General features: G+C 27.1%; 1 protein-coding gene across 4 annotated transcripts; it reads left to right on the forward strand.

Annotated features, from left to right (window-relative positions):
- The first annotated feature begins 2,433 nt into the window (after nt 1-2,433).
- LOC126845133 (uncharacterized) lies at nt 2,434-18,431 on the forward strand. 4 transcript variants are annotated; one of them, XM_050583689.1, is made up of 9 exons: nt 2,434-2,593; nt 2,789-2,800; nt 2,921-2,938; nt 17,011-17,037; nt 17,524-17,571; nt 17,652-17,735; nt 17,819-17,870; nt 17,978-18,011; nt 18,240-18,431. In XM_050583689.1, coding segments are annotated over exons 1-8 (309 nt in total). In that variant the 5' UTR covers nt 2,434-2,526; the 3' UTR covers nt 17,979-18,011; nt 18,240-18,431. The 4 variants fall into 4 exon arrangements, with proteins under 4 accessions (XP_050439646.1, XP_050439649.1, XP_050439647.1 ...); XM_050583692.1 differs by lacking the exons at nt 17,011-17,037; nt 17,524-17,571; nt 17,652-17,735; nt 17,819-17,870; nt 17,978-18,011 and adding exons at nt 3,054-3,080; nt 3,265-3,282; nt 3,567-3,626; nt 3,709-3,742; XM_050583690.1 differs by lacking the exon at nt 2,921-2,938.
- The last annotated feature ends 369 nt before the right edge of the window (nt 18,432-18,800 follow it).

Consider the following 18,800-nt stretch of genomic DNA (forward strand, 5'->3'; position numbering starts at 1 on the left):
TTTAAAAGTTAGGATGGGAGGTGAAGTGCGGTTGGGAAATGCGCGCAGATAAAAATAAAAATACAATCCACCTTTCTTTCTGCCCTAAACTCGAAACTTTTATAACTTCAAAAATAGTTATTTGAAACTCGTTATCGACCTATCCCAATTTTTAGTACATTATTCACAATTTAAAAAGTTAATAAAATATATACGTTAATCTTCTATCCCTATCTCCTACCCCTATCTTCCACCCCAATCCCATCTCCGTGTGGTAACGCTTTTCGTGACGCTCTTTTCGGTTGTGCCAGAGCTAAGACATGAAAATGTCAAAACGAAAAAAATTGTGAAAAATTGCGATCACATTGTAAAAAAAAAAAATTTTAATTCTTATTGTATTCTATGAGATATTGAGTGGTTCATGATAAAAAAATCAACCTGTATTCCATCAAACCAAAAAAAATTCCGAAATAAGGTTCACTCACGCTGAGCGTCTCGCAACAGCTTTTATTTTAAAATTATTATGAATAGCCGCAGCATCAAAGGCTATTGGATGAATTTTGGCTCATAAATTATTATATTCATAAAACTTATTAATTTTCTTGACTTTTTTATGAAAAGAACAGAGTATGATTTTTGGATGAAAATCTAAATATCATATTAGGTTTTCAAAATATTGCATAGAAACTATGCTATTACGGTCTTATGAAAGTCATATTTTTTCAACATAAAATATCAATTCAAGAAATATGTGTTTAGTTTATAATCAAACTTGAAAAAGTTTTTTATGAGATAATTTTTGTAAATATTATGGGATGAATCACAAAAACATATGATTCGGTTTTCAGCTTTGATGCGGAGCCATATAGAATAAAAAAATTCGGAGCGTTTATATTTTCACAATTATTTTAAAATAGCTAAATATTGTTACATAATATTAATATTGTTTCCCCTGAATAAATTTAGCTACATAAAGCTACTACATAGAGCTTATTACACTTAAATCGAAATATTATGTAGGTATTCTACTATTTTACAACGGCTGTTGTAAGTGTAAACAAATGATAAACGTCTGTTGGTATCTAAGATTTCAAATTTGTATTGTTCTGTAGCAAAAACCAGTTGTTTTCATATTTCGTTTTTTTTGCACTAAATACAATACTTTTTACAATGACTGCTACAATGTAAACAAATGACAAATATTTTATACCATTCTGAATAGATGTACATAAACATGTTGTAATGATTTCATAAATATTTTTAAGATTTTAGGTGTACCTATATGTTAAAATATACGAAATTAGGTACCTACACCTAAAATCTTAAAAAAATGTATGAAATCATAACATGTTTATGTACATCTATTCAGAATGGTATAACATATTTATCATTTGTTTACTTTACAACAGTTGTTGTGAAATAGTCGAATACATACAATTTTGTTACACTCCAAAAAGCTTTTATAGCTTAAACTATTCAGGGAGGAAACCAAATTACTTTGTAATTAAAAAAATGTGTAAAGAAATATCTTGTTACACACGTATATCTTGTTTTCTAGTTGACTAAACAGAACATTTAACTATAATTAAAAGAATCTAAATGTTTTTTTGAATACCTTCAGTTTAATTATTTATATTTTAAGTATAGTATATTAATACAACTTGTGTTTTACAAAGCTAACATTACTGTACACTCAATACATTATTGTACAATACTACAAAATAACAGTTAGAATCGTCCTATTTTACCTTTACAAGTAGTCATATTTGTATAATAAAAAAAGTACATAGTTTTACATTGCAATTTGTAGAATAAATTGCCTACGCGCAAAATCTACATAAAAAATCACAAATTATATGATTTGTTTTTTACCAAAAACAAGTTGTTTTTGTAAAGGTAAAGTACTAAGTACATTTTCCCTTGTTTTTTGAGTTATTAAATGAAGTTAACATTTAAAACCATTAAATCCTGGTACAAGGGAAAGGGTGATAATCACTTTGAGTCAAAATAAAAATTATAACCTATCTTTTTGAAGGATTTCTATAACTATAAACTGGATCTGAGGCCCACAAATTTCTGGCTAGAATTTATCATATATATTATAATATGTCTGTTATATAAACCTATCTACGAATAAAGAAAATATTCACCGAATAAGTAAATTTGTATTTAATTATCTAATCTATTCCAACTATTTGTTTTTACTATAATTGGTATAATTTTCGATATTAATAAAATACGAGTATAAATATTATCAACAAAAACATGTGTTCTTCGTAGCGCTATTGTGGTTTATTTTAATAAGTAGGGTTTACCACCATTACCAAGCCTTCGTATGGGGGTTTTAAGTATATATGTTTAACCAATCTATCTACACAATTGTTAAGAACAAATAAAGAACCAAATAAAATAGTTGTAGAATTAACATGAACTGTAGTCACGTACTCTAGTATAGCGTTGCACTTCCTTGGCGTTTCACTTCGACTTTAAATCCGAAAATTTATATTTCGTTTGGTGTTTTAATTACTATTCAAGATTTTTTTAAATATGAAGTTTAATAGCATAGTTTTGCTTCTAACAGCCGCACTGTTCATTATCCTGACAGTGTCTACAGGTACATAAAAAAAAAACAATTAGTATAAAAATGTTATAGTAATAATAAAAAAATTAAACTAAGCGTCAAGTTTCGATGTCTTAGTTTTTTTTAGTAACCTGATGATTTTTTTAAGAAAAAAAAATTTAATTTAAAACTTTTTATTTATTTATTAATTAATTTTCATATTATAAAAATCTATTTTCTATATTTCAGGTGTTGAAGGAAGTAAGTTCACGCATTAAATTATATGCATTACATAATTATATTATTTAAAAATATTGCATTAAGATAAAAAAAAAAAATATATTAAAGTAATATATTAAAGTTTTTTTTTCAAAATTTCAGAGGTTACGCCAAAACCTGGTAAGTCTTCGAGACTTTGATATAGCTTATATAATTGATTAAAGCGAAATTTAATATTAATTTTTAATTTTTTTGTTATTCAAATGACTGTAAGTTCTTTTCTTCAAAATTTTAGATATCCCGACCACACCAGATGGTGCTAGTAAGTGATTGAGTTATTTGTAATAACTTTATAAGCTATAAAAGTGAAATCTAGCATATATTTGTATTAAACGGGTTTCAAATGACTGTAAGTCAAGCTGATTGTACAATTGTTTTCGATAAAGCTTAAAATGAGTATGAAATGTTACAAAAGGGTTATAAAAGGAATTTTTTCGATATTTCAGATGATCAGCAAACAGAGAGTGAGTCTTTTTAATTTGTTTTTATTAAAGCTTATTATGTGTTTAAAATGCTATAAATGCATTAACCAATTTCCGACGAAAGATGTATTTATTTTATGGTGCGCGTACGCACCATTGGCCAAAAATGTGTTAAACTATTGAATATAAGAATAACTCTACCATGTTTAATGGCAATATAACACAATTAGTTAATGCGTAGCTAACCAAGGTAAGTAGTTTAGATCTACGGTTCAAAATAATAAAATAGGAAAAACGAGTATTTGATTTATTTTTTGATGTTTTAGATCAACAGCTACCTCCACCAATAGAAAGACCAGCACAACCACAATTAGGTCCTCCGGCTGGTAGGTTTTTGAGACTTAAATAAAATGTATGTAGGTTATAAAATAGGAAAAACAAGTATTTGATTTATTTTTGATGTTTCAGTTCCAGATACACGACTACCAACTCCACCTGGCAGGTATAAAAATGAACTTATTTAAAGTGAACCATTTTCATTTTTTTCATAATAATTAAAACAATTGATACCGGTAGAAGTAAATCCTAAGATTACTAGTGAGACTACTATTAGAATACTTAATAATTTATACTGGTAGCCTAACACTTAATTTTAATTAAAATGTATGTACAAGCAAATTATAAAAAAAAACGACTTTCTTCACAATTATTTAATTTTTTTTTTCAGCCCTCGTAACAACGATTAAACTTTACAACAAAGCTACAATATCTAAGATCCGTGTCGCATTCTGAAAAAAATATGCTTACTAAGTTGTGTATATTTTCAAATTTTCATTTATGTTCATCATAATAAACACAATAATTATTATTGTGTTTGAAACTATAGTGTTTTTTCCAATAACAATATGATATTCCAAATAAAGCATTTTGTTACTTTATCATATAAATTACATTATGTGTACCTATCTACCAATAAAATAATGTTCACCGAATAAGAAAACGTCTTGTATTTTATTATCTAGTCTATTCCAACCATTTGTTTTTACAGCTGCTTTGAATTTTTACAATAACATTTTTAATGTAGAAATATACCTACCTAAAAATCCATTAAAAAATAATTCAATGTATTAAAACAACTGTGCACTTAGCCCTTGAACAATACGCCTCTTTAGTGAAATCGGTAAACTTATGAAGTATTATTTTATGTTGGTCTGTAAGCATATAAAAAAATCTAAAAAATACAATTCGATAAATCCGTACAATGTTTTGCCATTTTATCGACTTGCCTACAATTACAAAATAAATGGGACAAAAAAAAAACAACTTTTCAAGATTTTAGGTGTTTTTGTTAAAATATACGCAATTTGCGAAAACACAGCTTTCCGGCAATTATAAAATAAACTGTAGTGCCGAATTTATTTTCCGTTTAATATGTTATGAACACATATGAGTTCTACCAAATACCACGGGCATACCAAATAAATACTCTTAATAAATTTCAACTCGATCCGGCTTTTTTTCTCGAAATTATAGCCAGTAAAAGTTCTAACTTAAAAACTCATACGGTTTTATTTTTGTTTTTTCAAATTTCGACTGTGAAGAAGTAAACTTTTTCAACTTTTATCCTCCTCCCCTCCCCCTCAAAGTACCAACAAGATGAAATTTGTGATTTATAGAGTTGCTACTCGAAAGAATTGATCCAGTATTAAAAAAGTTACAGTGTATACAAATAAAAAAAAAAACACATTTGAGTAAAACCAATACCTTCGCTGCTCTACATTGAAGCTAAAAGGTATCTAACTCTTCTAGGGAAATTAGTTAGTTAGTTATATTGATATACCTGTGTCTTATTATTATGCTAAGAACAACCAACAAGTTTGAAACGATAAAGTCGTTTTTTCAAAAATCAAAATTGTAAGTTGGATAAATACCAATTTTGAATTCATATTTTAGATCATATTTATCTAATTCTCGATTTATTTTTGAACAATTTATGACATATCTTTGTGGCTGAAGAATTACCATCGCTTTGGCTTTTATCATTTGTTGGTCTCACTCATCATATTATATCACCATTTTTTCCTTTATTTATGTATACAGTAAAAAAAATTCTGATTCTGTTTAACTGAGTTACTCGTGTAACAACATTTTCATACACCGTATAGCAACATAAACATGTACGAGTACATACAGTCATGGTTTATTTACATTGGTAAATAAAATATTTTAGCTAGATATTTAAAAAAAAAAAATATGATTAAAAAACATTTGTGCAGGTGCGTACCAGAGTGATATAAGCCTGCAGTGTATCAACGCAGGGTCGCTGGTTCGAATCTCGGTTACTTGCGGTTTGTTCATCTAGGTGGGCAACTGTCTGGGGGAAGAAATGGCCACCTGAACCTCCCTTTAATGGCGAACTTGTTTGGTAACGTTAGGTCGGCAGGCAGTTATAAGCCCAAAAATGCCAAATCAAAACGGTCTAAGCCCTGATAGGTGGGAATAACGGACGTTAAACGTAAAAGAGGGATTAAAAACATTTATATTGAATATTATGATGTATCTTAATCATTAGACCGTATACCAACATAAATATGTATTGCAAACATGTTTTCCCACATTTTTGCCCTTTACATTGGTAAACAAAAAAATTAGCCACAGATTTTTAAGAAAATTAAATATGATTAAAAATTGAATATAATCAATATTATGATGTTTTCTATATCAAGTTATATCTATATTCCTATACCTAATTATTATCATGCATAATTCACAAGTTCAAAATAAGTAGTTTATATTTAGTATACAATTTACATATGTCTGGAAATAATCATCTAGATATCATCCTTTTACATATATAAAATTCTCGAGTCACGATGCTTGTTAGCGATGAACTCCGAAACTACTTACTGATCTTGATGACATTTTTACACTGTGTGTAGTTTGGTCCAACTTGAGATATTGGATAGATTAGATAGGAATTTTTTAAATCAATAGACACTATTGTTGTAGTAAATGAAACCGTACATTTTCCAACTAATTTTTTTAATTCTCTGGATATACCAGGAATGCCACCATCACACGCTCTTCGGTTAAAAATTAGTTTATCTTTTACGCTCCGCATCAAAGCTGAAAACCGACTTATATGCTTTTATAATTAAGACAATCATATTTACAAAAATTACTACATTTTTACCACTTCTTTAAGTTTGTTTTTATACTAAACAAATTTTTAGCTTCGATGCAGAGCAGAGATGCTATTAGTTTTACCATGATGTGGGCTATTTTTTAGTCTGTATACACTGTAACCTTTTTAATACTGGACCAATTCCTTCTAGTGTAAAAAGTATTGTATTTAGTGCAAAAAAAAACGAAATATGAAAACAACTGGTTTTTGCTACAGAACAATACAAATTTGAAATTTTAGATACCAACAGACATTTATCATTTGCTTACATTACAACAGCCGTTGTAAAATAGTAGAATACATAATGTTTCGATTTAAGTCTAAGAAGCTCTATGTAGTAGCTTTATGTAGCTAAATTTATTCAGGGGAAACAATATTATTATTATGTAGGTAATAATTTTAAGCTTTATAAAAATAACTGTAAAAATATAAACTCTAAAAATTAAACAATGTTCATTGTGGTAAATTTTAAAGATTTTTCATTTTTTTTACATTGCTACTGTAATTTTAGAAAAATGGTTTAAATACCTAAATACACAAATGACAAAACTAAACAAGTTGAATCTTTATGAAATCAACAGACATATGTTTACATTGCAGCAGTTGTTGTGAAATAGTCAAATATATAATATATATTATTTACTTTAAAATAAGTATAATTTACGTTATTAATAAAATATAAATACTATAAACAAAATTTTTAATCATGTGTTCTTCGTAGCGCTATTGTGGTTTATTTTAATACGTAGGGTTTACCACCATTACTAAGCCTTCGTATGGTGTTTTTAAGTATACATGTTTTGCCAAACTGTCTACACAATTGTCAAGAACAAATAAAGAAACAAAAAAAAAACCACGGTTAAACGCATATACTACCTACCAAAGCTACGTATGTGAGCTACAAGAAAAAAATATGTTTTAAAATGTTTTATTACAATTGACCTAATTTTAAAGAAATACCATATAATATCGTGATGAGTTTAGCTGTAAAATTCCTTCTCATATTTATTTCATTTTAAATTTGTATAAAATCCTAATTCGAAATTCCAAGTTGGTAGTTATCTTGGACACAGATACAAAACAAATAAATAAAATAAAGTACACGTTGGGAAAATATTACTTTTGTAAAACCGTTATAACATAATTTCCAAGCATAACCCAAATAATACAACAAAACCGAATACGTTTTAAAAAACAACTTGTTTTTAATAAATAATATTCGAACACCGTATAAATATGGTTTTTAATTTGTAGATTTTGACCGTACGCACTTTATAGCAACATATAATCAAACCTTATCGTTTGGTTTAGAAGGTAGATACGTTTTAAAGTAAAATGTTCAATTGTTTATTGTTTGTTAATATATTTTTTTATGATACATAGGCCATAGCTATTTAAAAAATGGTTTACGATTTTCGAAGATCTTGTTATTGTAATATAGGATCGCAGCACATGTTCTTTTATTATTTATTTTCAGACTTAAATACTACTAATATACTACACATAAAAAAGTGACCAAATTAAAAAATAATCTACTCTTTCTAGGAATGGTGAAATAATAAATAATTTACCTCTAGTAAAAACGACCATAGTAATCTAAATAGTTGAGAGTTGTTTGGAAAATTAAGATATTTTCCTTACTTTTTTACTCTTTTGTAAATGTTTAGATCTTTTTTTGTTTTTCCAAACGTTTATATGGATAAGATCCAATCCTAAGATCCTATATACTACCAGATCACCAAGAAAACACAATTGGTGGGCATGTTTTTGTATAAAACGTTATTACAAATTATTAAAATTGGAGAAAGAAAAAGATGAAAAAATATTTGATTACTAATTTCTAATTTTTTTTTTTATTCAATACTATTTTAACAACTTATTATATCAACTTAACCTAAACAAACCTATCATATACTTCAAATTATTTAGACAATTAAAAAACGTAACACATAATATTAATTGTAAGATGTACATAGTATTAAAATTACAAAGAGAAACAAAATATGACAACGATTAAAACGATTTTACACATTTACCTAATATTTACGGTTGGGTAGAATTAATTAGCCATTTTCCAATAACCACTTGTCAGCCAATGAACTTTTATTACTGACTAAAAAAAAAAACATATAAAGGTGGTGAATTTTTAAATTTATATCATTTTTGGATTCTGCGTTCCCAAAATTATATAAATCGATATGAAACACAATAAGTTGTACAAAACTAAAAAACAACATCCTGATGGCTCGTTTAACCATTCCTAACATGGAAATTAGGAGTGAATAGAAAAACTGGTTACATTTTTTAAATCAACGACCCTAAATCATTACAGCCAATATGCAAATAATTTTTTTTTTAAATTAAAAAAATCTCCCCCCCCCTTAAAACCCCTAAATAAGGACTGAATTCAAAAGCTGATATAAATTTTGACCCTAAAAACATTATGCACCATCTTATTATACCGTCTTTCTGACGACATAGTTGATTCTATTTAGCGTTCATCTGTCGAAAGTCGATAGACCTTAGGATAATCCTGAAAAAGTTAAGTATTTAGTAATTTCATAATGTTGTAAAACTACATAAACAACATTTTTTAAAAAAACTACAAAATTGCAATTAGCTTTAGAAATATTGAGTGTTCTACGGTAATTTGATCACCTTGTACATCTTAATATGGCGTTACGCCGTTTAGTTGCTACGAAAAATGATTGATTCCACCTGTAAGCGTAAAGCGGTTTTTTTGTGACCCAAAAAAATATGTCATTTTGTTTTTCTGTTGCTTACTCGCATAGCTTATGGTATTGAGGTTACATACGTTGTACGATAATATTAAAAATTTTAATTAAACTATTTTTTATTGAATTTTCCATATTTTCCAATATCTTAATAAATAAATTTAATTTGTCTTCATTCTTTAATTTATCGCGGTTAAGAAAATACTACTGTTATATATTTTACGTACAATCAAATTAAATGTAGCATTAAGTAATAATTAAAAATGTTTACATAAGGGCAAATAAATAGAATAATATTGTATCTTAATGTACAAAATAGTTTTTCATACCATGTATTGGAACGATAGGGTATGACGGTCAAGCATGAAAATAGTTAAAAATATTTGTATAGGTGCCTGAATGGCAAAACAAAATACGTTAGAAAAATACACTTGTTTTCGATAATAACATGTTTTTAAGAAATCTCAAACAATTTTTTGTATTGAACAGTTGTAGCCTAGATGTATAGTTAAACAAATAACAACGTTGAGAAACAACTGAATATTTTACTTTGAAACGTATAAACCTTTTAAATTAAATATTAAGCCAACATAAAAAAACCAAAATATGTTTTAATGTTACTCGCCTTGAATATAAAAAAAACAGTACAGTTGTTCGGGACACGGGGGGGGGGGGGAGTGTGGAAAAAATTAGTATTTTTTAACAGTGTAAATTCTAAAAAAAATATTGAGAGTTTTAATTAAGAATAATGTACTATACATTTTGACTGATCGAAGACCAGTTTTGGATAACTTCTTTTAAAGTTTAGGAATTAAATTTTAATTTTAGGAAATTTTAGGATGGGAGGGGAAATGTTTACAGATAAAAAAAATACTACACTCCACTTTACCTCTTGCCCTAAAATGGAATCTTCAATAACTTCGACCAGTCGAAATGTGTTAGTACAAAATTCTCAATTTAAAAAGTTAATGAAATGTATGCGTTGCAATTTAAGCTTCAAAAGTTGCTATCAAAATAAAAATAAGTCAGGAGACCCCATCCCAACTAATTTTTTTTGACATATTTATGTCTTAGCTCTGGCACATACCCGAAAAAAGTGTTACCAAAAAAGCGTAACGAAAAAATAGTTAAGACACTAAGATTGGGTTAGGGGTGGGGTGGGAATAGAAATAGGGGTGGAGTGGGAATAGGGATGGGGATTGGAATTAATTCTGACAAAAAAAACTATTATTGTTTAACATACATTTTTTTAAGCATCTTGAATAAACAAAAAATAAAAACAAAATCTATTTATCAGACACTACATTATTGTTATCTATATAAAATGAAATAGGAATACAAATGTATACTGAAAGTGATAAAAACACTATCAAATAAATGCGTTCAATGGGAATCAGTAGGTGGTAAAAATATTAAACATCGATAAAAGCACATTGTCGAGGCGATGACGTAGTTAAACAACTTAGACTATTACTTTTAGTATTAGAGGGAATATAGTTAGGGTTGATTGTCTGTCTAAAGCGTTTATTTGAAAATAGCGTTAACACAAAGTATATAATAAACTGCTATAATTAGTTTATTATACTATGTATTGTGTAAATAATACAACATGAATGTATATTTTAAAACATAATTTTTTTGTAATAGCTGATAACACTGTTAAGTTTAATAATTCTATTATTTTATCGCTTGTCACGTTTATGTTAAATAAAACTTTTGTACATTAATTTATGTAACCCTATTTGAAATTGATTTTATCATTTTAAAAATAAGTTTGCTTGATGGTCTGTTTACACCTGGCACCCCAAACCAATATGCTACCACTCTAATGTGCTAACTTTTTATTGGTTAAATTATTAAATACTCTATTCTGTATTGTAGCCCCTGTGCAATACTCAAAATTCTAAAACAACTTAAATATATAAGGCTAAATTATCATACCCTCCAGTTATATTATACAAAAGATAATGATTTTTATTTTGTACATTAATTTTAATAATATATTAAATATATTATTATTGGATGTCTTATACTCTAGTTGATACATTTTATCGTCATTATCTTATATCACATAATGTGCGTTCAAAAGCATATGTTTTTAAGCAAGATTGCTCATTTTATGTTAAAACTTGAGCTGTATAATACCAACATGTGTTGTCATTGTTTACACTGCAACAGTCATTGTGAAAATGATGGTATTTATACAACACGAATATTAATTTACCAAAAATTTTAAATTAAATTAAATTATAATATGTTAATTAATAAAAATGGGCCCTGTATGCAGGGTGGTTTCAGGGGGAGTCTATGGGTTCAAAAGCACTTCTATTACGTATTTTAATTGTGTAAAATAAAAGCGTATTTACTTGAATACAAATTTTTTAATATAATATATTCGGATATGTATTGTATTGTCAACGTAAACTTCAATTATGTGGCTATTGCTTAAAATGTATATTTAAAGTGGTTTTTTTCCAGCCTTCAAGATAACCTTGATCTATTATGATATTGTGTCATTGGTAAAATATTAAAAAAATATACTTAATTATAAAATTTAATTAATTCGTATGCAAGTATTAATTCAATATATATTTAAACTTGTGTTATTTTTTTTCTCCAGAAAAGTCTTATATTCCATTAAATCCAAACAAATTCAAAAGAAGGTTCACATCAGCTGCACAACTTGCAACAGCTTTTATTTTTAAATTATTATTAATAGCCGTAGCATCAAAGGCTGTTGGGTGAATTTTGGCTCATAAATTATTATATTCATAAAACTTATTCGACTTATTTTATGAAATGAAAAGGGAATGATTTTTGGAGGAAAATCCAATTACCATGTTAGTTTTTAAAAATATTGTTTAGGGATTATTTTATTATGGCGTTATACTTTAGTATTGTATCAATAATCAATAATCATAAATCAGTAATCATTATCATCAGTATCATAAAACAAATAGGAAACATAAAAAAAAATCTTTATTTTTTTATATTTTTCCTTAATGGTGAATTTATAAAATATTATATTAATAAAGTTAGTGAGTATGATTTTTACAGACAAATTCAACACGATATGTTATTCCTTTTAAACTAGGTTAATTGTAATACCTATATATTATTAAAACATATTTTTTCTTGTAGCTAACATACAAAGCAATTGTAGGTTGTATATGCGTTTTATTTTGTTTTTTTTGTTTCGTTATTTGTTCTTGAACTGAGCAGAAGTATTAATACTTTAAAAAAAACATACATATAAAAAAATACCTTAATATACATAGGCATAATGTAAATAATGTCAACTTCCATGTTAGTATAAACCACAAAAAAGTTGGAGGAAAATCGAAATATCGTATTACGTTTTAAAAGTATTGCATAGAAACTATGAAATTACGGTATTAATAAAATTGAGTGGTCATTTTTGTAAGAATTATGGTATGAATCATAAAAACACATTATTTGGTTTTATATAAAAGGTATATGATTAGCTTTACGATGATGTACTTCATATTATTTATTTGTTTTGTATCTCTAACAACTAGCAATTTAGAATTTTTAACTAGGATTTTATACCAATTTAAAATTAAATAAATATGAGAAGGAATTTCACAGCCAGACTTAACACGATATTATGGTATTTCTGTAAAATGATGCCAATTCTAATAAAACATTTTAAAACATATTTTTTACTTGTAGCTCACATACGTAGCTTTGGTAGGTAGTATATGCGTTTAACCGTGGTTTTTTTGTTTTGTTTCTTTATTTGTTCTTGACAATTGTGTAGACAGTTAGGCAAAACATGTATACTTAAAAACACCATACGAAGGCTTAGTAATGGTGGTAAACCCTACGTATTAAAATAAACCACAATAGCGCTACGAAGAACACATGATTTAAAATTTTGTTTTTATGGGTAGTATTTGCATTCAACCGTGTTTTTTTGTTTCATTATTTGTTCTTGGCAATTCTGTAGATGTTAATAGCTTGGCAAAACATACGTATTTAAAAACACCAAACGAAGACTTGTAAATGGTGTCATATTTTGTATGTTACTATAAACCACAATAGCGTTAAAAGAAAACCTGACTAAACTTTTTGTAGATAATATCTATATTATATTACTGTTGAAAATTATAGGCTTAAAATGTTTGGACAATAGAGGAATTTAGAAAATTCACTCGCTCGCATTTTAAGTGATTAGGCATGATATGACACAATAAAAATATTTTCTATAAAGTATAGATAGATAGTAAATAATAAAAAGATATATGTTTATATTTGAAAATATGTTATAACAAATTAGTGTAAACAATTAACTAGAATTACACATCTTCATAGACATTTTATAATATAGATATAAAAAGAAGGGAGGAATCAGTATAAAAACAAATAGTCGAAATAGATAAGATAAGAAAAAATAAATTGTACCTAGGTACACAGTAAATATTATTTTTATTGAAAGAATGGTATATGTAATGGAATTCATATACTTGATAGGTAACAAAATTGGTTGTTTGGAATATATTGTTATTAGAAAAATCTAAAGGTTCAAACACAGTTATTATGATAAACAAATAAAGTTGAAAATTGTACATTGCGTCAAAATAAAATAAAAGCATATCTTTTATAAGGATTTCTATAACTATATACTGGATCTGAGACCTACAAATTTCTGGCTATCATCTCCCCCTCCCCCCCCAAGTATTGGCTAGATAAAATTTGACATTCATAGAGTTCCTGTTCGAAAGATTTGGTCGAGTATTAAAAAGTAAAAACTGGTTAACCCAGTGAGATATTGCGTGGATCGTGTTGCGAAAAAGGTAAAACGTTCGCAATCGTGTGCCACCGATTAAAAACGTTGACTCCAAAAACCACACACTTATGATAAAATACAAGGCAAAACCGCACACTTTTGGTAGGTTAAAACCGCTGTATCCCAAAACCGCACATTTTATAATGGTGTATAAATTATAAATTATTATTTATATTATATTTATCCAAAAAACATTTTTTAGGTACAGTTTAAATATTGAACAATTTTAAATATAAAATAAAATAAACTTATTTAACTGGCTGAAATTGATTGTCGACGTTGTTCCAAAAAATAAAAAATTAGTTAAAAAAAAAAAATGTTTTTATATTTATTGGTTGAAATCGGTTCCTGAGGTTTTTTAGAAATTTCAATCGATCTTAAAGTCCTTTAAAAAAATCTTCCCAACATTTAAACAAGCGTTCCTAAAAATAAACCCAATTTAATTAAAAATGATAAAAATACAAACCAATATGTATATTATATATTCGTATGTATTTTTACTCCTCTAGAAAAGTCTTATACAAGGTGATCCTTTATCATAAACCACTTTATATCTCATAGGGTTTAATAAGAAATACAATTTTTTTTTTTTTTATATTGTGATTATACAACTTAGTATTTTTGATAGCCATTTTTGAAACTTAAACGGTAACGTATTTATCTTATTAACTTTTTAAATTGAGAATAATGTACTAAAAGTGTTGAATATTCGGTAACCAGCTTCGGTTAAATGTTTGGATATTAAGATGGATTATACAAACATTGTGATATCACATAAAAAAAAAACCTAATTTTTTTTTATATGCAGGGTGATTCTTTTATCATGAACCAGTCAATACCTCACTTGGTTTTTTTTACCCCCCTCTCAACTAAGTTTTTTTGATAGCAACTTTTGAAACTTAAACGGTAAAGTATATATTTTATTAACTTTTTAAACTTATAAAGTTAAAAGAGTTTAAAAGTTAGGATGGGAGGTGAAGTGCGGTTGGGAAATGCGCGCAGATAAAAATAAAAATACAATCCACCTTTCTTTCTGCCCTAAACTCGAAACTTTTATAACTTCAAAAATAGTTATTTGAAACTCGTTATCGACCTATCCCAATTTTTAGTACATTATTCACAATTTAAAAAGTTAATAAAATATATACGTTAATCTTCTATCCCTATCTCCTACCCCTATCTTCCACCCCAATCCCATCTCCGTGTGGTAACGCTTTTCGTGACGCTCTTTTCGGTTGTCCAGAGCTAAGACATGAAAATGTCAAAACGAAAAAAATTGTGAAAAATTGCGATCACATTGTAAAAAAAAAAAAATTTAATTCTTATTGTATTCTATGAGATATTGAGTGGTTCATGATAAAAAAATCAACCTGTATTCCATCAAACCAAAAAAAATTCCGAAATAAGGTTCACTCACGCTGAGCGTCTTGCAACAGCTTTTATTTTAAAATTATTATTAATAGCCGCAGCATCAAAGGCTATTGGATGAATTTTGGCTCATAAATTATTATATTCATAAAACTTATTAATTTTCTTGACTTTTTTATGAAAAGAACAGAGTATGATTTTTGGATGAAAATCTAAATATCATATTAGGTTTTCAAAATATTGCATAGAATCACAAAAACATATGATTCGGTTTTCAGCTTTGATGCGGAGCCATATAGAATAAAAAAATTCGGAGCGTTTATATTTTCACAATTATTTTAAAATAGCTAAATATTGTTACATAATATTAATATTGTTTCCCCTGAATAAATTTAGCTACATAAAGCTACTACATAGAGCTTATTACACTTAAATCAAAATATTATGTAGGTTTTCTACTATTTTACAACGGCTGTTGTAAGTTAAACAAATGATAAACGTCTGTTGGTATCTAAGATTTCAAATTTGTATTGTTCTGTAGCAAAAACCAGTTGTTTTCATATTTCGTTTTTTTTGCACTAAATACAATACTTTTTACAATGACTGCTACAATGTAAACAAATGACAAATATTTTATACCATTCTGAATAGATTTTTGAAGGATTTCTTATAACTATAAACTGTATCTGGGGCCCACAAATTTCTGGCTAGAATTTATCATATATATTATAATATGTCTGTTATATAAACCTATCTACGAATAAAGAAAATATTCACCGAATAAGTAAATTTGTATTTAATTATCTAATCTATTCCAACTATTTGTTTTACTATAATTGGTATAATTTTCGATATTAATAAAATACGAGTATAAATATTATCAACAAAAACATGTGTTCTTTGTAGCGCTATTGTGGTTTATTTTAATAAGTAGGGTTTACCACCATTACCAAGTATACATGTTTTGCCATACTGTCTACACAATTGTTAAGAACAAATAAAGAACCAAATAAAATAGTTGTAGAATTAACATGAACTGTAGTCACGTACTCTAGTATAGCGTGGCACTTCCTTGGCGTTTCACTTCGACTTTAAATCCGAAAATTTATATTTCGTTTGGTGTTTTAATTTCTTTAAAATTTTTTAAATATGAAGTTTAATAGCATAGTTTTGCTTCTAACAGCCGCACTGTTCATTATCCTGGCAGTGTCTACAGGTACATAAAAAAAAAAACAATTAGTATAAAAATGTTATAGTAATAATAAAAAAATTAAACTAAGCGTCAAGTTTCGATGTCTTAGTTTTTTTTAGTAACCTGATGATTTTTTTAAGAAAAAAAAATTTAATTTAAAACTTTTTATTTATTTATTAATTAATTTTCATATTATAAAAATCTATTTTCTATTTTTTAGGTGTTGAAGGAAGTAAGTTCACGCATTAAATTATATGCATTATATAATTATATTATTTAAAAATATTGCATTAAGATAAAAAAAAAAAAATATATTAAATTTTTTTTTCAAAATTTCAGAGGATACGCCAAAACCTGGCGTATCCTCAAAGTCTTCGAGACTTTGATATAGCTTATATAATTGATTAAAGCGAAATTTAATATTAATTTTTAATTTTTTTGTTATTCAAATGACTGTAAGTTCTTTTCTTCAAAATTTTAGATATCCCGACCCCACCAGATGGTGCTGGTAAGTGATTGAGTTATTTGTAATAACTTATATAAGCTATAAAAGTGAAATCTAGCATATATTTGTCTTAAACGGGTTTCAAATGACTGTAAGTCAAGCTGATTGTACAATTGTTTTCGATAAAGCTTAAAATGAGTATGAAATGTTACAAAAGGGTTATAAAGGAATTTTTTCGATATTTCGAATGACCAGCAAACAGGGAGTGAGTCTTTTTAATTTGTTTTTATTAAAGCTTATTATGTGTTTAAAATGCTATAAATGCATTAACTAATTTCCTACAAAAGATGTATTTATTTTATGGTGCGCGTACGCACCATTGGCCAAAAATGTGTTTAACTATTGAATATAAGAATAACTCTACCATGTTTATTGGCAATATAACACAATTAGTTAATGCGTAGCTAACAAAGTTAAATGATTTAAATGTACGGTTCAAAATGATAAAATAGAAAAAACAAGTATTTGATTTATTTTTTGATGTTTCAGATTCACCATTAGATTTACCACCAGAACCAATTGAACTACAACAGTCTGGTATGTTTTTGAGACTTAAATTAAATTTATATAGGTTATAAAATAGGAAAAACAAGTATTTGATTTTTTTTATGTTTCAGTTACACAGCCACCAGCACAACCACGACCACACGCACCTCCACCAATACGAATACCAGCAGAACCACAATTAATTCCTTCGGATGGTAAGTTTTTGAGACTTAAATAAAATATATATAGGTTATAAAATAGGAAAAACGAGTATTTGATTTATTTATTGATGTTTTAGATCAGCTACCTCCACCAATACAAAGACCAGCAGAACCACCCTACGCAGCCTGGTAGGTTTTTACTACCACAGGCTGGTTGGCTTTTGAGACTTAAATAAAATGAATAAAGGTTATAAAATAGGAAAAACAAGTATTTGATTTATTTTTTGATGTTTCAGATCCAGATCCAGGACTACAAACTCCACCTGGCAGGTATAAAAATGAACTTATTTAAAGTGAACCATTTTCATTTTTTTCATAATAATTAAAACAATTGATACCGGTAGAAGTAAATCCTAAGATTACTAGTGAGACTACTATTAGAATACTTAATAATTTATACTGGTAGCCTAACACTTAGTTTTAATTAAAATGTATGTATAAGCAAATTATAAAAAAAAAACGACTTTTTTTCACAATTATTTAATTTTTTTTTTTCAGCCCTCGTAACAACGATTAAACTTTACAACAAAGCTACAATATCTAAGATCCGTGTCGCATTCTGAAAAAAATATGCTTACTAAGTTGTGTATATTTTAAAATTTTCATTTTTGTTCATCATAATAAACACAATAATTATTATTGTGTTTGAAAACTATAGTGTTTTTTCCAATAACAATATGATATTCCAAATAAAGCATTTTGTTACTTTATCATATAAATTACATTATGTGTACCTATCTACCAATAAAATAATGTTCACCGAATAAGAAAACGTCTTGTATTTTATTATCTAGTCTATTCCAACCATTTGTTTTTACAGCTGCTTTGAATTTTTACAATAACATTTTTAATGTAGAAATATACCTACCTAAAAATCCATTAAAAAATAATTCAATGTATTAAAACAACTGTGCACTTAGCCCTTGAACAATACGCCTCTTTAGTGAAATCGGTAAACTTATGAAGTATTATTTTATGTTAGTCTGTAAGCATATAAAAAAATCTAAAAAATACAATTCGATAAATCCGTACAATGTTTTGCCATTTTATCGACTTGCC

This window comes from Adelges cooleyi, unplaced genomic scaffold (assembly GCF_023614345.1).
Source record: "Adelges cooleyi isolate 19-005CV unplaced genomic scaffold, UGA_ACOO_1.1 ACOO_flye_CR_arks_rails_tigmint_CR_PRNA_677, whole genome shotgun sequence".
NCBI lineage: Eukaryota > Metazoa > Arthropoda > Insecta > Hemiptera > Adelgidae > Adelges > Adelges cooleyi.

Excerpts from the sequence above, each read along its gene's own strand:
- LOC126845133 (XM_050583689.1), top strand. The coding sequence starts at position 2,527 with ATGAAGTTTAATAGCATAGTTTTGCTTCTAACAGCCGCACTGTTCATT. Across the intron at positions 17,038-17,523 it reads GACCCCACCAGATGGTGCTG|ATTCACCATTAGATTTACCA; the intron begins GTAAGTGATTGA and ends TTGATGTTTCAG. Across the intron at positions 17,572-17,651 it reads AATTGAACTACAACAGTCTG|TTACACAGCCACCAGCACAA; the intron begins GTATGTTTTTGA and ends TTTATGTTTCAG.